The sequence below is a fragment of the Alnus glutinosa genome, chromosome 1 (genome assembly GCF_958979055.1).
Source record: "Alnus glutinosa chromosome 1, dhAlnGlut1.1, whole genome shotgun sequence".
Classification (NCBI taxonomy): Eukaryota; Viridiplantae; Streptophyta; class Magnoliopsida; order Fagales; family Betulaceae; genus Alnus; species Alnus glutinosa.
The window spans coordinates 7,866,409-7,887,130 of record NC_084886.1 but is presented as its reverse complement, the minus strand read 5'-3'; the positions used below and the strand labels follow the sequence as shown (position 1 = coordinate 7,887,130).

At 39.0% G+C, this 20,722-nt stretch overlaps 2 protein-coding genes across 3 annotated transcripts; one reads left to right on the top strand and one right to left on the bottom strand.

The window, feature by feature from the left end:
• Window positions 1-502: 502 nt before the first annotated feature.
• LOC133864958 (protein SOB FIVE-LIKE 1-like) lies at window positions 503-940 on the bottom strand. Its single transcript, XM_062301447.1, has one exon. The coding sequence runs from the start codon at window positions 938-940 to the stop codon at window positions 503-505; it is 438 nt and encodes a 145-aa protein (XP_062157431.1).
• A 4,472-nt stretch (window positions 941-5,412) lies between these two features.
• Window positions 5,413-20,566, top strand: LOC133870213 (ceramide synthase 1 LOH3-like). Of its 2 annotated transcripts, none has more exons than XM_062307295.1 (7): window positions 5,413-5,542; window positions 5,669-6,187; window positions 17,093-17,322; window positions 17,473-17,628; window positions 17,873-18,058; window positions 18,471-18,655; window positions 19,550-19,775. In XM_062307295.1, the coding sequence occupies exons 2-7, from the start codon at window positions 6,050-6,052 to the stop codon at window positions 19,579-19,581; spliced, it is 927 nt and encodes a 308-aa protein (XP_062163279.1). In that variant the 5' UTR covers window positions 5,413-5,542; window positions 5,669-6,049; the 3' UTR covers window positions 19,582-19,775. The 2 variants fall into 2 exon arrangements, with proteins under 2 accessions (XP_062163279.1, XP_062163287.1); XM_062307303.1 differs by lacking the exon at window positions 5,413-5,542 and adding an exon at window positions 20,079-20,566 and having other exon boundaries at window positions 5,615-6,187; window positions 19,550-19,626.
• Window positions 20,567-20,722: the final 156 nt, after the last annotated feature.

The following is a 20,722-nucleotide window of genomic DNA, read 5'->3' as shown; positions in this document are numbered from 1 at the left end:
TATGCTCATGCTATATCCTACTCACTTCCATAACAATTTTACAGGCCATTTCCATGGGTATTACTTCCTCCTAGTTCTAATATTTATTTCTAAAAGTTGAATTCACTTGCTTGAAGGAGATTAAGCAGTTGAGCTACTTGCTTGAGCCTTGAAAAAGATAAAGAGTTAAATATCATTAAAGAAAAATAGTAAATATTGCAGAATTTTTCATCTGCTATAATTGGTTTACCTTCGCTAAATTTGTAACTACTACCCGTTTTTGTTTTTTATTCATGCCACTAGGACACTGGAAACAAAAAATACAAGAAGCCATGTTCATGGAACATGTTACAGATAACAAGTGCATCTGCCAGCTAACCTAGCTAGCTACCTGTTATCTGGGTTCACCAAAAACTCAGAAAATTTCGTTTAGTCACCCGAGAAACTTCAAGGGATACAGAACGACGCAGTCGTACGTTGTAGGAGGAGGAACCGGCTGGAACCTGAAGAAAAAATGAGCACGCTACTCTTCTTTGAGCATCATCTTGGCTTTTCTTGGCTTGGCTCCACTTGAAACTTGGCTTGCAGCACTTTCTGCCCTGAATACTGATTGTCCTTTGTCTTCTTTGACTCTTCTTTCATCTTTTTTCTTCACCTGTTTCTGTTTGTGTGGCTTCTTTTCTGAGGAATACTTGCTATTGGCTTCATCTTTTGCATGCTTGATAATATCACCCGTGCTGCCGCCACTTCCCTCACCCTTTCCGCATGGAAGTTCAAGGTGACTTGGGCCGGAAGAGGCATCTGAAGCCATAGAGTCTTCACTCCCATCATCATCATCATCACCATCATTTTCACCATGAATATCTCTGTTCTTGTTGTCGTTTTCATTTTGTATGGCGGAGCCGATATACATTGTCCACCCAGACTCACTCCCGCTGTGTTCTTCTAAGGGAGACTCCATTACTCTAGCTTTAGAGACAGGATATGTATATAAGGAAAAAAAGAGAGTCCTAGAAAGAAAGAAAACAGAGTATAAATTTAGAAACTTGATAGATGTTTCTAACTATCCTGCAGTATTCAATTCTCATAACCTGGGAAATACACTTGAATATTTTGTGTATCTGGGCTCTTTAACCAATTGCTACTTTCCACATATATGACAAAGAGACCTATCTCAACAGTACACATTGAACACTCATTATTAATTTGTCAGTGAACGTGTCCCCTCTGGCAATCCTATCACCTTAAATCGTATGGCTTTAATCACTATAAGACAAGCATTCTCTGATGAAAAGAGGAGCCCCCCCGTCTCAAATATTTGGAATAAAGTTTATGTAGGCTAGGGCTGTTCATTTGGGCTCACCTGAAAAACCCACCATCTTTAATTCTGTGTCTATTGCATAAATAAATAGCAGCTTTTAAGGTCAAAACTGAAAATGGATGAGCCCCACTCAAACGAGACAGAATTTTTAGTCATTTTCTTAGATAGGTTTAATTCTCGCCTCTCTCACTCTATTACTTCTGATATTACTTTTCATGTATTTAAAACTATAACTTTGCATCAGCAAATAGCAGCCTTTACTGTGAAACGTGCAGAGAAAACAGCTGGGTGTTGGCATTTTGTATCAGATGAATGTGATAAGCTTGGCAACAGTCCATTTTGCTTCTATTCTTCTGTCCTAGATTTTTTTTTTTTTGTTTTTTGTTTTTTTTGCTGTAAAAAAAAACTACAGGAGATCTCCTACAAGTATTGTTGGCTATTCTGTGACTGTAATTTTCCTCATTTCACCTTAATTACTGGATGTTTGTGATTGAGTTCATCTCCATCTGGGCATTAAGTGAAGTGGCATGAGCAGGCTTTGATCATTGAGTAGCATTTCTATGGTGCCCCACTTCCCTTCCTTGTCATCCGTATAAAGGCTAGACAAGTGAGGCCCCTTGCCAATTCCTTGCTTTTGTGGGGGGCGGCCGGGGAGATTGACTTGTTCTTGTCTCTGGGCTGCATGCATGTGAATGGAACTCGTCAGTTCTCTTTTAATAATTAGACATAATGGCCTAAATTGGGTTATAATATGCATCATCATGTACATATCTGTTTGTTTAGTATGCATTTAACTCGATTTAGATAGAACAGCAAACATGTTTAGCATGATTTACCATACACGAAGTGTATCTTCTTAGAAGTCATTTTCTCACATATCGAGCTATCTCAAAGGGGTTTGTGTCTTTTACTAGCTTGACTACATTGTCGGTGGCCCTTGTCTAACTACTATTTGTTTAGCAGTGAATCATTAATATACAGCAAGCAGAAAAAGAGCCAGAGAAACTAAAAAAATATGTATTTCCTGCTGAGTCCTTTACATCTTGGACAGCTCAGTTTTATCTCATTGATGTCCTACTGTTTTGGTGTTTTCTGTACTTTAATTGATTTTTGTTGAATGTCTTCTACTTTTTCAATGGACCGAGTGTCTTGTCTGTTTGGGTGTTGAATCCGAATATTATTCGAATTCATTATGCGAATTACGAGGTTTGACTTTGTGAGATAAAATTTGAAAAAGTTGAATAAAATATGATTTATTTTTGAAAAAAATAGAATATTATTCAGAATAATATTTAAAACAAACACAGAGATTTTCTTTACTCTAACTCGGTTTTTAAAAATGTCATGTGTCTATTTGTATGCGAGAAGTACATTGTAAAGACCAAAAAAAAAAAAAAAAAAACGTAGCCACATCTGCGCTATCATCCCAAAATAGCTGTTTTCCTAAAATCTTTTATAAAGCTTAGTTTCATTTAGTAACTAGGTAATGTGAGACTTAATACTCATGACTACTTTTATAAACCACTCACTTTATGTGGGCTACTCATCTTCTCAATATGGGACCGGGGTGTTACAAACTCCCCATCTTAAACTTCTGACGTCCTCTTCATGCAGTGCTTCAGTATCACATGGCTTGACGCTACTAGGTGGCTCTAATATCATTTATAACGACCCATGAAAAAACGCTAGTCACATAAGGATTAATCAATTTAGAGTTTTCCTATAATCTTTTATAAAGCTCAATTTTACCTAGTAACTAGCAAATGTGAGACTTAACACTTATGACTATTTTTATAAACCACTCACTCTATATGGACTACTCATTTTTCTAATATGGGACCGGGGTATTATACACGTACTTTTTAAATAGCACGTGAGAAATACGTGCTTTTTTAATAAAATTCAATAACACGTGAGAAATACATGCTTTTTTTAATAAAATTCCATAGACGTGTGACATTTCTATGGACCGGTTGGTTTGGAGGAAATCTTTGTCCGGTTAAGAATGAGGGAAAGGCTCTGGTTGCTTTACTATTGGTGGACTGAGTACATGCATAGGATGTGTTTAGAACCAAATTTAAGGAGGATGGCTTCTAATGGCCAGTAGCTGCCTCTTCAAATTTCTTGGGGAAAGGCTCTGGTTGCTTCACATGATCAGTTTTAGATCTGCTTGGGAATCCCCAATAGAGAACAAGCTAGTCATCGAAATTTGAAACTAATCATCCACATAAACTCAATGAACCGCATAACCGCCTCAACTAGTGTGCTTTCATCACAGTCGAGCTCAAATGAATGTCCATTCTCAGCAATTTGAACCAGAAACTTGCCTTCATGAGCAGAACATTCGGTGGTAGATAAACTCAGAACAAGAGTTCTCCACCACAAAATTATAACAAACACTGTTAGAGCCCCGATACCGCCTTGTTCATACAATGGAACTCTCAACCCCAAACTGCAAAAATAGTCGAAACAAGCTCCATGGTAGACCTGAAACAACAAGAAGCAATTTGTTGAAGCATATTTTTGCACGGCCAGACTAGTTGATGGGGTTCTTGCAAAACAAGAGAGAAAGTAACCTATAAATCGCCGGCCCAGAGGGACCTGGGAGCCTTTGATGCTTAAGTCAATAAATGACTCGGAGAATAAACTAAATGGATAATTGCACCGTTGGTCCCTGTGGTATGCCATAATTATTTTTTACTCCCTATGGTTTAAAAAGTTCATGGGAGGTCCTCGTAGTATGCAATAATTACAAATCGATCCCTGGCGTCAAATTCTGTTAAAATTTTTAACAGATTCCGTCAAATGCCACGTCAACGACACGTGTCGCCAATAAGATGGCGACACGTGTCCATTTTAATAAAAAAATATAAATTTATTAAAAAATAAATAAAAATACTTATTTTTTTTTAAAAAAAAAAAAATTAAAAAAAAAAAAAAAAAAACTGAAAGGGTGGCAAGGCCACCCCCTGTGGCTTGGGGGTGGCCGCGCGCCACCCCTTGCGGCCACTGGGGGTGGCGCGCGGCCAAGCCACCCCCAAAGGGGTGGCCCAGCCTTCAGCCTTTTTTTTTTTTTGAATTTTTTTGAATTTTTTTTAAAAAAATATGTATTTTTATTTATTTTTTAATAAATTTATATTTTTTTATTAAAATAGACACGTGTCGCCATCTTATTGGCAACACATGTCGCTGACGTGGCATTTGACGGAATCTGTTAAAAATTTTAACAGAATTTGACGCCAGGGATTAATTTGTAATTATTGTATATCACGAGGACCTCCCATGAACTTTTTAAACTATAGGGAGTGAAAAATAATTATGGCATACCATATGGACCAATGGTGCAATTATCCCTAAACTAAATGATGAGAGTTTTGAGAGAAAAAGAGGAATCCTTATTTTTGAAAAGGGTGGCCATTTTCTAATTTGAGATACCTTGGAGGTGGTTCCTATATGCTTGCCACGTGGTGAGATTGTAGCTGCATGATTATCTTTCGTGTAGTGGGTTGCTTGGATGGGGCCCATGGTGAATTATATTACTTGTAGCCTCTATTCCCATGGCCGATTTGTCCAACTGGTCGGATGTTGGAAATCATGTCTTTACTCGTAATTAGAATTGTTTTTGACCTTCAATATTTGAGGGCGAAGTGTTGGATGTTAGGTGCTTAGTCGAGACGAAAGGTTTTGGGGTGCCCAAAATGAGACTGTGTTTTAGCTCCACAAGCTCATGGCTCAATTCTAGTCGAATGTGTTTTTTTTTTTTTTTTTTTTTTTTTTTTGGCACATTCAAAAAATTCTTGTTTTACAAAGTAGCTAGTGCTTTAGATGAGACAACCCAGGCAATTTTAGAGGTGGATCTAGCTATCATTGGAAAGATTTACTTTAGTTTTGTAATTTATTATTTATAAATTGTGCTTAGCGTTATTATGCCAATAGGGAAAAAGAGAATATAATGGTTTTAATAAAATGATTTGGGAGCGTTACAGAAATGAAATGGTAAAAAAAATTTAAATTTTATTTTTGGAGATGTAAAAATATTAAAGTAGTGATAATTTGGGAAGGTAAAGTTAATTTTTTTTCCTAGAGGATAGTAGAGTTTAATCCCGACTAATCTCATACACAAAGCAGCCTCTTCGTCTCAGACACGCGTCGAACGATTAGTGGGAGAGAATAGTCCATCAACGTGATCTTTGTGCTACTAGAATTTGTACTAAACTCAATCATCAAAATTCAAAAGTTCAGGTTAGGGTTTTTTTTTTTTTTTTTTTTAATTTTTTCTGAGCAATAATATAATAAATGGGAGGGAAGAGGGAGGGGGAATAGTAGTTTTATGGCTGCTACTCTCAATATTCAGTATTCCCCACGCAGGCTCAAGCTCAACCCAGCCTACAGCCACGTGGGACCTCTACAAGTAGCCCTGTCGATCGACCACCATACTGTCTGGATCAGATGACTCTTCTTGCCCACGATCTCCGCACTCGCTTACCTTAAAAACTCAACTGGGCAATTTCGTCAACGCAAAAGTAGTGGCACCTCCGAAGTTCAAAGAAACATCAAGGGCAATCCTCGAAGTCCCCGAAACAACCAAAAGTTACTGGGCGATCTCTAATTTATCTACGCTCTTTGTGAGCTCAACGAAAAAAACTATACGCTACAGAGAGACGAATGTCTCTCCTTGCATTCGTGATCCACTGCTAGTGTGACTGTTTGTTTCCCAAAAAAATTTGGATCGTTGACGGAGAATCCGAGATGGATTTGACCGAAACCTTGAGGTCCATCGATTGGCAGCAAGAATCATACCCTGCATATGAGGATTTCACAATCCTTCCTTTCTTTGCTCTGTTCTTCCCCACTGTTCGGTTTTTCCTCGATAGGTTCATTTTCCAGGTACTGTCTCATATATATATATACAAGCTCATAAAGTTCATTTGACTTTTATCTATTTTTGGTCTGCATTGTATTTTGTATGGGTATTACCTCTCTTTTCAATCTATTGGATTATTGAGTATTTTATTTATCAAGTGTTTGATTGACCTAGTTAGGTTTTTCATTTTTATATGATGGGTTGTGCTTAGTTTTGTTCATTTGCATACTTGTTGGATTCAGTGATATGTGGTGAATAAACGTGTAACTTTTGTTATAGTCTTAGAAGCCTGTTTTAACGCTTTTTTGCGACTCCCATTTCGGTAGTTAACCTGTCTTTCTGTTTTCCTTGTTTTGGGTTAGTTCAAGAACTTGATTTAAATGGAATGTTTTCATGGGAACGAGTATCGATTTCTTAGCAGTCTGTAGACTCTGTAACATGGATTGTGTATCTGCTTTGTTCCATGCTTGATGGGCATGGTCACCCTTGTGTGTCTCTTCTGGCCAGCAGTGTGAATATTTCATTGGTCATGGGAGTATTTGTTAAATCACCACTTGTCCCAAAAGCTTAAGCTGATAAGAAGAGGTAAATTTAATCACTTAATCAATACTTTAACACTCCCCCTTACGTGTGGGCTCGGACTTCCTTTTAATAGGTGAGGCCCAACACGTGGAATATTTAATTGAAATTGGAGGTAAATGACGGAGTCAAGGTTCGAACTCAGGACCTTTGGCTCTGATACCATGTTAAATCACCAATTGTCCCAAAAGCTTAAGCTGATAAGAAGAGGTAAATTTAATCACTTAATCAATACTTTAACAGTATTTGTTTTAAAATTCGCATTTAATTGCCTTTGTTAGGGTGTGTTTGGGATTACGATTTCGTAGAAAAAAAATGCGATTTTAAATCAAATCGCAGAAAATGAACCGTTTGGAAACTGCGTTTTTAAAAAATTGCGATTTGAAAACGCAGAAAAGTGCTTATTTAAATCGCAGACAATGGGGTGCTTTTTTGAAAAAGCAGTATTTTAAAAGGCTAACCTGCGATTTTAAAGGCTAAACTGCGATTTTACTAAACGCTTAACTGCGTTTTTAAAAATCACTTTTTTATATCACACATTTTAAAATCACTATTTTTAAATCGCACTTTTTGAAATCGCAAACCCAAACGGACCCTTAGTCTTGCCTTATTATAAAGCCCCTTATTTAGAAAGCGTTTCTAAGTCTTTAAGTAGCTCTGAATTAGGGTGCATTTGGGATTATGATTTCGTAGTGAAAAAATGCGATTTTAAGCCAAATTGCAGAAAATGAACCATTTGAAAACTGCGTTTTTAAAAAATTGCGATTTGAAAATGCAGAAAAGTGCTTATTTAAATCGCAGGCAATGTGATGCTTTTTTGAAAACGCAGTATTTTAAAAGGCTAACCTGCAATTTTAAAGGCCAAACTGCGATTTACCAAACGCTTAACTGCATTTTTAAAAATCACTTTTTTAAATCACACATTTTAAAATTGCTATTTTTAAATCGCACTTTTTGAAATTGCAAACCCAAACAGACCCTTAGTATTACTCCTACAGGGGTCTTGATTAGTAAAGCTAGGTTTTGCTAGTGAGCATATATAGAACTCCTCATATTGATCAATGTGCTTAGTTATTTAGCTTATTCTTGACCTGTAATCTAGGAACGTTGTCTTTCTTTCTTTCTTCTTCTTCTTCTTCTTTTCTTTTTGTAAGTACATTGAACAAGAAACAAGCATGATGTTCTTGGTAAATGGTGTTCGTGGATAGCTCGATGCATTTCTTCTGCGAAATTTTCGGTGTTAGTCATTGGCTCGCCCAACGGCTTTTTTAGTAGCTCTCGAGGCTTGAGGCAAGGGAAGCATTTGTCTCCTCTTTTGTTTGTGTTTGTTATGGAGGCTTTGAATCATATGATTACAGCGGTGGTCAGTGGGGGTTTGTTGGAAGGCTTCAGAGTGGGTAATGCTTATTTCTCGCATCTTTTGTTTGCTGATGACACTTTGATTTTCTGTGATGCTCGTTCCTCCCAGTTGCGGTGTTTGCGGAGTCTCTTTCTCTTATTTGAGGCTGTTTCGGGCTTAAAGGTCAACTTGGCCAAAATCCAATCTAATTCTAGTGGGGAATGTCGTTCAAGTAGGAAGGTTAGCCGACATTTTAGGGTGTGAGGTTGCTTCTTTGCCAGTGAAGTATCTGGGTCTTCATTTGGGGGCTTCCTACAAGTCCACTCGTATTGGGACGGAGTAATCGAGAAGGTTGAAAATTGGTTGGATAGTTGGAAAAGGTTATACCTCTCAAAGGGTGGGAGGGTTACCCTTATCAAGAGTACTCTCTCCAACATACCTACCTATTACTTGTCTCTGATCCCTATTCCGGTGAGTCTTGCTACACGCATTGAGAAGCTACAACGAGATTTTCTTTGGGATGGGCTGGGCGAAGAATTTAAATATCATTTGGTGAGTTGGGCGAAGGTTTGTACCCCAATTTCAGAAGTGGGGTTTGGCATTAGAAATTTGGTGTTGTTCAACTGCGCGTTGTTAGGGTCTTAGGGAAATGGTTATGGCGCTTTGGTATGGAAAGAGATACTTGGTGGAGAGTTGCGGTGGATTCCAAGTATGGTTGTATGTGGGGTGGGTGGTGCTCCCGTGAGATTGTAGGGGCTTTTGGAGTAGGGTTGTGGAAGAACATAAGGAAAGGATAGGAGACCTTTTCCAGATTTATTAGATATGAGGTGGGGGATGGGGGTAGGACTAGATTTTGGCATGATTTGTGGTGTGGAGATACGGTTATGAAAGAAGTTTTTCCTGATCTCTTTGGTATTGCTCGGGTGAAGGATGCGTCAGTGGCTGACAATATGGAGATTTTGGGTAGGTCCGTTCAGTGGAACGTGAGCTTTGTTAGAGAGTCGCATGGTTGGGAAGTAGATGTTTTTGCCTCATTTTTTCAGGTTTTACACTCTACCAGGGTGAATAGAGATCGGGATGACAGCCTTAGATGAGTCTCTTCCAAGAAAGGTGTTTTCAGGGTTAAGTTTTATTTTGGTTCTTTGACTTCTTCTGGAGGAACTCGGTTCCCTTGGAAGAGTATGTGGCGGACTCAAGCACCCCCGAGGGCAGCTTTCTTCACAGCTCTAGGTAAAATCCTTACTATGGACAATCTTAGGAAGAGACACATAATCATTGTTGACAGATGTTGCCTATGCAAGCGAGATCGGGAATCAGTGGACCATATTCTTCTGCATTGTGATGTGGCCTCCGCTCTGTGGAACAACATCTTCTCTCGCTTTGGTATTTCTTGGGTCATGCCTAGGAGAGTGCTAGACCTTGTTGCCTGTTGGTGGAAGTCTAGAAGATCAATGAGCGCTACAACATGGAAGATGGTGCCTATCTGCATTTTTTGGTGTATTTGGAGAGAAAGAAACCTTAGGTGTTTTGAGAACCTAGAGAGCTCCCTAGAGGAGGTGTTAGAGTCGTTTCTCCATATGCTGTATCTCTGGTTGATGGCTTTTTTGTCCTTTTATCTATCAGCTTTGCTGATTTTCTTGTTTCTTTTATTGTTAGGTTTTCCTGTTGTATACTTTCAGTGTACTCAGGGGCGCATTACGCTTTCAATAAGACTAAATTTACTTATTAAAAAAAAAAACAAGAAACAAGCAACTAACAAGCTTAAAGCATAAATAAACTATAAAGTAGCTAACAACTTAATAATCTAATAGGAGGTGGGTCTTTCCCACTTACAATAGGGACTGAGGGAGGGGGTGGAGGAGTAGTAGGAATGTGGCCAGAAAAAGATCTGGTTGTGGCCCAATGTGCTACTGAGTGGTCACAGAAGTCTGCATTTTTATTGACTTTTTTAGCACTCCAGGAGATGGAGACTAGAAGGGAGTCGATGATATCGTAAATGATAGATGTGATGCGCCAATCAAGAAGATTCGGGGGATTTTGCAGAGATAGAATAACCACTTGAGAGATTTGCACTTACTTATCAAAAAAAGAATAACCACTTGAGAGTCACATTCTATGGTACATTTCTCAAGCTTAAGAGAAGTAGCAAGAGAAATTGCTAGATGCGCAGCTAAGGCTTCACCATAATTTGGCAAACAGGGAGAATTAATTTGGGAGATCATACTAACGATGACCCCGGTGATTTCGACAAACCGCTGCTTGTGCTGAAAAAGTATCCCGGATTGCCGTGTCAAAATTGATTTTGAAGCCAGGACTTGTAGGAGGTAGCCAGTGTTCCATTGGAGTTGGGATTTGATGCCAAGCTGTGAAGTGTTTCATAGAAATCTTGTCGATATGCTGAGAGACTTGAACAACATCAAAGGAGAGAGCATCATGAAAGGGTTTATTTCGGTAATGCCACAAAAGATCACATGACACAGTTGCAAAAATTTGAAACTTATGGTGATTAGTTATAGAGATTCCTAGAGATGTTGGGGAGATAATCAGCTTGACCCAGTCCACCATATTAGAGAAATTAAGAGCCGTAGAATCCAAGGGCCAAGGGGAGTTGCGCCATACTACCCAGGCAAATGTGCAATTGAAGAGTAAATGCTGAAGAGAGTCCAACACTGATTTACAAAGTGGGCATTCAGTCGAGATATAGGATGGAAAAATGGCATTTAATCGGGCCATAGTAGGAAGAATATTCCAAGCAATTTTCCAGAGGAAATTCCTAAGCCGATCATTGAGGTTAAGCTTCTGTATAGATTTCCAAAAACCCAATGAAACAGTAGGGCTACATACTGGCAGGTTTGATTGAGTAAGTGTAAGATATCCTGAACTGATGGAGAACTTACCAGAGCTAGATGGAGTCCAGATGTAGTGAGGGTTTGGATCATTCAATATCTGCCGATTAAGAATCTCTCTAGCACTAAAGTTATCAAAAATGGAGTGAACAACCGTAGGGATCCATTGCAAGGTGTCTGAGGAAATCAAGTCTGAAATAAGCAGGGAAGGTTGATTGAGATTGTTTGGAAATTTAGGGGAAGGTTTGAAGAAAGGGATAAAGGGGATCCAAGAGGTTGACCAGATTGGGAGATGTGAGGTCGTCGAGACTTGGAGACAAGCATTAGCTAGTAGAAGTGGCTTATTCTTTTGAATACCATTCCAGATCATGGATGCATTTGGGGATGTAGAGATTGAGAAAAAATCACCATAGTTGATATATTTCTCTCTGAGGTGTCGGACCCAAAGACAATCCACATTTGAGACAATCTTCCATCCAAGTTTGGCAACAAGAGCCAGATTGATTTCTTTCATAAGACGAAAACCCATTCCCGCTAGACTGCGGGGAGTACACATTGAGCTCTAGGATTTGAGATATAGATTCTTTGATTTACCTTTTGGAAAACCCACCAAAAGTCTTTAAATGATTTATCCAGTGCTGTGCAAATTAAATCTGGAAGAAGGAAGGAACTCATAGTATAAGAGGGAATGGTAACTGTAGTGGCTTTGATAAGTATCACTCTTCCAGCTTGAGAGAGTTTTTGCTCACCAACCATCAATTTTCCCTAGGACCTTAGTCAGAATAGGCTGAAAATCTTTATTTTTTGATCTACCAATAATAAGAGGAAGTCCAAGGTAGTAAGGAGTAGATGATGAAGGCTTAAAAGGAATGATACTTGTGATGCTAGAGATAGATGGGGAGTTGGTATTTTTGCTGAAGAGGATAGAGGATTTGGAATCATTCATAGCTTGTCCAGACCATCTGCAGTAAGAGTCCAGACATGACTTGATAGTAGAAGCTTCAGTAGAGGTAGCCTTTGCAAAAATAATAAGATCATCAGCAAAGAGAAGATGTGTAATTGGGGGGACAGTTCCTAGCAATCTTAATACCTTGAGAAGTCCAATAGATTCTTGTTGATGAAGAAGCCGAGACATATCTGTGCCAAGAATAAATAAGAAAGGAGATAAGAGGGTCTCCTTGGCGAAGTCCTCTAGCTGGAGTAAATAACCCGAACGGGCTGCCATTGATTAAGATGGAGAAAGATGTAGAGGTAACACAAACCCAAATCCAGTTAATCCATGTAGGGTGGAAGCCCAATTTACTCAAGATGGCTAAGAGGAAAGACTATTCCATATGATCAAAAGCTATTTCCATATCAATCTTAACAACCATAAGCCCTCCACGACCTTTCTTTGATTTGATTGAATGGAGCAATTCATGGGCCAAAATAGAATTATCTTGAATATTTTTGGAAGGAACAAAAGCAAATTGATATGGAGAGATAAAGAGATGGAGCAAACCTTTGAAGCGATTAGCCAGAACTTTTAATATTATCTTGTAGATGATATTGCAGAGGCTAATAGGTCAGAAATGATTGACAGAGAACAGCCCCAATTGCTTGGGAACCAGAGTAATAAAGGCGTGATTTTGTTCTTTCTGAAGATGGTTTGTCGTAAAGAAATCCAAACACATTTTAGAACTACATGCTTTACTATATCCCAATATTTCTTATAGAAAAGAGCTGTGAAGCCGTTCGGGCTTGGTGCCTTGGTGGATCCAATGCTCGAGAGGGCTGTGAAAATTTCCTATTCTGATGGGATGGAACATAGTGCTAAGTTCTCTTCAGTTGAGATGGAGTTATCAAATAAATTCAGCAAGTCATTCTCAATAACAGGCAATGAAGATGAGAACAAAGAGCTAAAATGATTTGTAAAGCAACTTCCAATTGTGGCACGATCAGAGATCCAGGCTCCAGAGGGGAGCTTAAGAGAGTTGATAGTATTTCTCCTCCGTTTAATCAGAGTGGACGTATGAAAGAACTTAGTATTTAAGTCCTTGCAAGTAAGCCAGGTTTCTCTGGATTTATTTTTCCAAAGAGTTTCTTCTTGTGGAAAGAGTTCAGTCAAGTCTTGTTTGAGTGATACTTTTGCTTGAAAAGATTGATCAGAGACAATGGATTGTTGTATGATATCTAGTTGTCTTGTCAGAGAAGAAATCATCGTTTGTATATGGCCAAAGTGAAGCTTATTCCAATTTTTGAGAGCATATTTCATGGCCTTAAACTTCTTGGCTAGAGTAAAAGCTGGGGAACCAGCAAAGTAAGAGCTCCTGGCAGAGGAGATAATATTCCTGCAAGAGGGATCTTTTGTCCAGAATTCCTCAAACCTAAAAGGTCGGGGCAGGTTATTTAATGAAGTAACAATATTTAATAATAAAGGATTGTGGTCAGAGGTGATGGCAGGGAGATGTTGTACAGCAAAGGATGGAAATAGATGGATCCACTGAGTGGAGGCTAAGCCCCTATCTAATCTTTCTTTGATGAGGTGAACATTATCTCTGTTATTTGACCAAGTAAGGGATTACCATAGAATCCTAAGTCAACCATATCATTATTATTTATAAACAAATGGAAGGGATCAGAGGATAAGCATGCAAAGGGACGCCCACCAGTTTTTTTAAGATTGGTCAATTATCATGTTGAAGTCTCCTATACATAACCAAGCTCCATTATGATTTTCACCAATAGTTGAGAGAGATTCCCAAAAAGTGCTTTTATTTTTTCGATACGGGGGTCCATATATACAAGACAGCATCCAGGGTTTATCAGGAGGATCAGAGTAGCACCAAGCATTTATTATATTAACACCGGTAAGAAAGCATACAAAATCCACACCATTGCGCCATGCCAACAAAAGACCTCATTTGGAACCAGAAGGAGGGACATGGGACATCAAGAAAATAAAAAAAAAAAAAAAAAAAAACCCAAATTGTTCATAAGCACAGTAGTAACAGCAGGTGATGCCTTAGTTTCAGACAAGACAATTACATCAGGAGATAGCTTTCTAACATTGACCCTTAAGCTACAAACTGCATAGGCACATGTCAACCCTCGGCAGTTCCAAGATAGCAGCTTCATGGTGGTGGAGGTGGCCCAGATTGGCTCACCTCCGTAGGTGCATTGGAAGACAAGGTTTGGACCTCCTGAGAAGTATCATTCATAACAGCTGGATTGAAAAGTTTGCGCCCTCTAGTAGACCTGAAGAACTGGCGGGAAAGGAGGGAGGATCTGCCATTAGTGCCTTGGTGGTTGTGACCATTTGTAGAGGAGGCGGGGACCTGTTAAGTTGCCTGTCCAAAAAGCCAGAAGTTGAGCTACTGTGAAAAAATGCCAGTGGTTGAGTAGGAAGTCCAGATTTGAAAGGGATTATCGGCCTGTAGAGGGAGGTAGTAAGCGGTTCCATAGGAGTGGCTGAGTGTTTCAGAGCAGTCAAAGATAGAGCTGCCATTTCCAGTTGGGATGGAGAATCTGATAGAGATTTCCTTGACATTTTTGGCTTCCTCAGAAAAGCAATGGGTTCTGTATCGTCATTATGGGGAGGTCTTTTTCTGTTAATGAAATCCAGGGGAATATCAGGGGATAGAGGAGGGGATGGTGCTGTAGGAGGGGAAGAAGGTTGACTTGGAGAAGATTCAGGCTTTGGAAAATAAGTATGGAATCGGGAAAGAATGGGCTGATTTCCGGATGCAAGGGGGTGGAGGGGTTGGGCTGAGGGGAGAGGGTGGGCTTTAGGGGAGTAGGAGGGTTTGACTAGATTGATAGGGCCGGCTTTAATGAGAGGGTAGACATTGGGCTTGAGGGAGGCGCCAGCCCACTGAGAGAGGAAGTCTTGGAAGTGGGCTGGGTGAGCGATTTCTAATGTACTCAGGTCGGATTGGATATGGGTTAAGGCCTGGTTTGGAGAGTAAAAATATTGGATATGAAAAATCAGCGGCATTTATGAGAGGATAAGGAGTAGGCAAAAATGTGGGCTGCGTGGTCAACGGATGTGACTTACCTTTATCAGATGGTAAGGGCAGTGTCGGATTCGGTGTGGGAGGATACCATGCAGGTTCAGACGTGTCCATCTGGGATTTGTCGAGATTGAGTGAGGGAGGCATCAGAGCAACGCGTCGAGAGTAGCCTGCTGAAGTTGAGATATTTGGTGGGGGAGCTGCCACGTGTTGAGAAAAGGAAGCCCTGACCATCTGGTTGGAGACTCCACCACCATAGCCGGGATCGGAAGTTACAGGACTTGCCGAAGAAGAAGATTCGCCGGACTTTGCTCCAGGTGCATAAGTTTCGGGTATACCAGCTGAAACCATGCGAGGGCTGGAGGAGGCCACCGCCTTGAGAGAAATTCCAAAATTTGCCAGTGGAAGAGGAGAAGATGCAGTAGGGCAGCTAATTTTTTTTGTGACCAATAAGACCACACAGATTGCAGTAATCGGCTAGCCGTTCATATTTGAAGCTTACCCAGAGAGGTTCCTTCCCAGAGCGAGGAATATGGAAACCAGGGGTCAGCGGTAGTGAAGGATTTAGTTTTACCCAGAGACGAAGATGCTGTCGACAAATCAGTCCAGAGACATCTTGGCTCTCCACCTCTAGCAGATTTCTGAGTGCTTTCCCAATTCAAATGGCATTCCAGAGAGTCATATTTTGCATGGGAAGACCATGCACCTGAATCCAAAATGGGCATAGGTGTAGATCAAATTCCTCAAGGGCTAGGTCAGGCGAGCAGGGTTGAAGAAAGAGGAGAGAGCCCCGGATATTCCAAGGCCCTTGTTGAAGAATACGATCCACATGGCTCTGAAGGGGAACAGCAAAGAGGGACTTGTTTGGAGCTAGTGTTTCAACAGTCAACGGAGAGGCAAAGTTCCAAGCTGACGCCAAAGTAGCCAGAACCAGTTGTGTATGGAGTGGTTTGAGGGTGAGGAGCTTACCAATGAGAGCAAAGTTTTCCTGGTTTGGCGGAGCTTCATTGACCACGTCCAATTGTTCTGGAGAGTCCCAGCCAAGTGCTTCAGTTTCTTCAATTAGGGCTTGGAGATCAAATTGAGAGTTATCCATGTTAATGATAAACGGGAAGTACAGAAGGAAGGAATGGTGTTTTGGAGTAGTGATTTACTAGTCAGGAAGGATCAATCCAAGGAGGAATGATAGGGGGAGCTCAGAGAACAAGAGCGAAGGGTTTTGTTTTCAGGAGAGAGAACGGAGTGTTGGGCACAACATTTAACCCAAACCCAAAAAAAATTATTATTCTAGGAACGTTGTCATTGACAGATTAAACATGATTTTCCCTATTGTTCTTCCACTTTTACAGCACCATTGTTTTTTTTGATAAGTAATAATTTCATTAAAAAGCTCAAAGGGGCGCAACCCTAGTACGCAGCCGCGTGGTGAGCACAAAGCGAACTATTCTTTCGCCTTTTACAGCACCATTGTATATGCTTCTGTTTGAAAATCCACTTCTTGATTATGCTAAAGGCTGCTCTATATGTACTGCTTGTTCAGCTATACTGTATACTAGAAAGATCTGCTAAATTTTGACAGTGTATGCACTGAAGTACTGAACAGTTGGTATTAATTTTCTTTCAGATAGGAATGTGATAGGTCATACTTATGCTGTGATGAAATAGGCCAAATGGAGCACTAGGCTATTTCGAATGGTAAATATTTCTCAGAACATAGAGTGTGATACAAACCCATGTTTGAATTGAAATTGAGATACTGCTGCAAGTTCTTCCCCTCTGAATCTTACTAGTCTTTGCTCATGCTTGAGCTAACCTTGGCCATTGTTTTCTAACTCACCTCATCCAGTTCATGCCACGAAATTGTAAAAGCTGGTACATGGCTCTATTGCATTTTTACGAGTTTGAGAACTAATACTTAGAAAACAACAAAAGTGGGTGCATAGTTCCATGTTCCATTGCTTCGATTCCTCATTTTAACTTTCTTTTTATTCTTTCTCCAAATCATAGTGACAAATATAATCATATTAAGGAATTGTGAATGTTTACTGCTTTTGCTCCGTTGGTATTTTTCTTGTTTCTTTTTCCTCTCAGATATTTTCTTTCCCTTCCTTTTGCCTGAGATTTATTTATTTATTTAGTTTTTGGTCTCTGCAATGAATCTGTATATTGTAGAAACTGGCCAGTCGATTGATTTTTGGAAAGGGGGATGAGATGCTAGATGTTGAGACAAGCGAGAGAAGGAAGAAGATAAGAAAATTTAAAGAGTCAGCATGGAAATGCATTTATTATCTTTCAGCAGAGCTTCTTGCTTTATATGTAACTCATAATGAGCCTTGGTTTGCTAACACAAGATACTTTTGGGTGGGACCGGGACATCAGGTTTGGCCTGACCAACAAATTAAGTAAGATTTCCCAAGTATATAAAAAAAAAATTTGGTTCTTTGATGTAACATCGACATTGGCTTAGCTCTATCCATGCATTCATTTGTAATTTAAACCAAAGAAGGATATCTGTTTTGTTTACTCAATACTGACTGATTAATGACTTTCAGGTTGAAATTGAAGGGATTGTATATGTTTACGGCTGGATTTTATACATACTCCATATTTGCTTTGATTTTCTGGGAAACAAGGCGTTCGGACTTTGGGGTGTCCATGAGTCATCATGTTGCAACCCTCATTCTCATTGTGCTATCTTACATTTTTAGGTATGTTTTGATGTAGTGCTGTTTGTAGCTTGGTCATCTACTGTTAATCACAATTCCAAGCAAGCAAGTGTACTACCAACTTATCTATAGAAATTATTAGGGTTGTCTTCATTTGAAGTCATAAGTGTGTTATCCCTCTTGCCCATGTAGAAAAAAACATATGGCTCTGAGTGCGTGCAATGATTCAAATATCTGGGATATTTAGGTTTTATACAATAACCTGTTTCTCTCCTATTTCTTGCAGGTTTGCCCGTGTTGGGTCAGTTGTTTTGGCTCTTCATGATGCTAGTGATGTATTTCTGGAGGTAGGGAAGATGTCCAAATACAGTGGTGCTGAAAAGATAGCTAGCTTTGCATTTGTTCTGTTTGTTTTGTCCTGGATCTTACTGCGCCTTATTTACTACCCGTTCTGGGTCCTATGGAGTACTAGGTTTGTATAATTTAATTTCTATCTTATATTAGCTATTGAACTTGTTTACTTTTTTGCAGCTTATATGTATTTTTCTTCGGCTTGGGTCTTAGATCAAGTGGTCCAGGTCAACCCAGTATCTTAAATAATTTTTTTTTATGGACCTTGATAATGTTACAAAGAGTGAGTGGCCGCCAAGAATTGAACCTGTGCACTTTCACTTAATGGCCTCAAAGGCTGAGACTTTTATTATTACACTAGGCAAGGCCCCTTCTGAAAGAGAAAAAAATGAATGATATTGTATTCTTGACTTCTCCAAAAAAAATCAATAGATAAATACTGTTGCTAAAGAATAGTGCTTCAAAATTTATCATTTAGCTTTTGTATTTTTTTTAATTTTAATTTTTGGATTTCTTTTCTCCCTTTAATGCAGCTATGAAGTTCTACTGACCTTGGACAAGGAAAAACACACAGCTGCTGGACCAATTTATTATTATGTGTTCAATACTCTTCTATTCTGCTTGCTTGTTCTTCATATTTATTGGTGGGTGTTGATGTACCGGATGCTTGTTAAGCAAATCCAAGCGAGAGGCCGGCTTAGTGAAGATGTTCGATCTGGTGAGTGAAATCTATGTTCCTTAAGTAGTTGTGTCAAATTAACATATACACATTAACAATTGTAGCATGTGGACAGGTATAAAACAACACTGAATTCTAGTAGGGAATTTTTCAGAGGGATATGAGGATCCACCTTTAATGTCAGCTGTCTTTATCTGGATATAAAAATCACTATGCATGTAGGAGGATCTATTATTTTCAGTAATTGGAAAAGAATCTTCTTTATTGCACTCTCTACACGGGCATAGTAGCGAGCTGACTTCTGAGATTCAGATTCGGTTATTCACGTTATAAGGGGTTGGGTCATTAGTACAATAATATCCTACGGAGCTAACTCTTCCATGGATTAAAGGGGACTCAGTTTTATTTTTATTTTTTCTTTCTCTATTACTCAGTCTGATAAAGCGCTATGTATTATAATAAACGTGAGTATGAAATGTTGGAGATTGTTGAAGTCAAATCACTCTGTTGAGGTTGTCATACAAGGGGAAATAAACTAATCATGCCTTTTTTCTAGCTATTGTTCATAATATTTTGCATAATATCAGAAATTTCTAGAACTAGTTGAAAAGTTGGGATTTCATCTAACATTCATTACGCAGAATGGTAGACTTCTGCATTTATCTATGTTCGTCTTATAACCCCTCATATGTGATTAAAATGAGAGTTAGGAACAAAGTTTAGATTTGTTTAAGTGCATTGATTTTTGGTGAACTTCTTGTATTCATTCACATCTGTTGCTTGATACATCTTCTATTTTACCGTTATTTTTCAACGAACTTGACTCTTTGAACCTAACCTAAGTCTTGCTCTTATTTTTACTATTTTATGAATGCATAATAACCTGATTATAAAATATGTTTGGTTATTTTTATTTATTTTTCTTTTTGGCAGATTCTGAAGATGAAGATGAGCATGAAGATTGACCAAGAAACAAAATTTATGGCCCCTATGTAATGATCATTGCAAAGGTAATCTGGTAATTGGGAGAAGCCATTTTGATGCTCCATGGAAGAAACCAAATGACTTTAGTGTTTTCTCAAAGAACTAGTCCACAGATGTGGTTTGAATTCGAGTCACCATTATTATCAATAAATTTTTATTGAAGTTGCTTTTCAAATATCTAAAGTGATCCGTATTTTGAGCAAGTGATGCTAAAAACAAATTGATGCATAAAATGCGGCAAGAAACATCTGTTCTCAAAATGCTTATGTAAAACACAATGGGAGAATTTTACTTGCGTGGGAGGTCCAAATACTTACTGCAGATGCTCTTTTTCTTTTATAAGTTTTTTTCTTTTTACTTCTTTTTTGGGGCAGGGGAGGAGTGGGGTTGTTTGAGCGTGTCTCGTTGTACATGCATTATCTGTAGTCCCCTTCTTACTTCTGTTGAAAGAGATTCTTTCCTGCCATTTCTCATGCAGATGAGAATGGCGTTACATCTACATCTGATATGTTCTTTCTTCTGAATTGAGAAACTTGTTGCTGGAGAACTCCCTTAAAATTGAAAGGGTTGCATATCAATATGAAATCAGATATGGAAAGCAGGTTTTAGAGGGTAGCAATTGGTGACAAGTTTCATTTTGTCTGAGATTTTGGCCTATGCAACTTGCCACCTTACGTTCAAGTTCGCTGGCTGGGAAATGATTTATTGTACGGAAGTTAACAGCTCCTTGAAAGTTTCATAGATGTACTGAAAGACTTGATCCTGCTGAGTTGAGAAATTCTAGTTTGCCTTTGATCATTTTCATGAACCTTGTTGTGACCCTTTCTTTTACCTTACTGTAGTCTGATGTGTCCATGGGCAAGTAAATATTTTAGTGATGAGTTGCTTGGTTGCTGGTGTAAGCCGACATACAAGTTTCTTCAATATTGTTTTTCATGCATATTAATGAAGAAAACACTTTCTCCTTGTGAGTTTGCATTTTGGCTAATTGGTTGGTGGCAATTTACAGGAAATGCTCTTATTTTGTACCAATTCTGTTTTGGAAAGAACTTTAATTCATTTGATCACTTTTTGTATGGAGGGCTTTTAGTGGCCATGGGATTTGAACCTTTTTATTGCATT

Excerpts from the sequence above, each read along its gene's own strand:
- LOC133870213 (XM_062307303.1), top strand. The coding sequence starts at position 6,050 with ATGGATTTGACCGAAACCTTGAGGTCCATCGATTGGCAGCAAGAATCA. Across the intron at positions 6,188-17,092 it reads TCGATAGGTTCATTTTCCAG|AAACTGGCCAGTCGATTGAT; the intron begins GTACTGTCTCAT and ends TGTATATTGTAG. Across the intron at positions 17,629-17,872 it reads GTGCTATCTTACATTTTTAG|GTTTGCCCGTGTTGGGTCAG; the intron begins GTATGTTTTGAT and ends TATTTCTTGCAG.
- LOC133864958 (XM_062301447.1), bottom strand. The coding sequence starts at position 940 with ATGGAGTCTCCCTTAGAAGAACACAGCGGGAGTGAGTCTGGGTGGACA.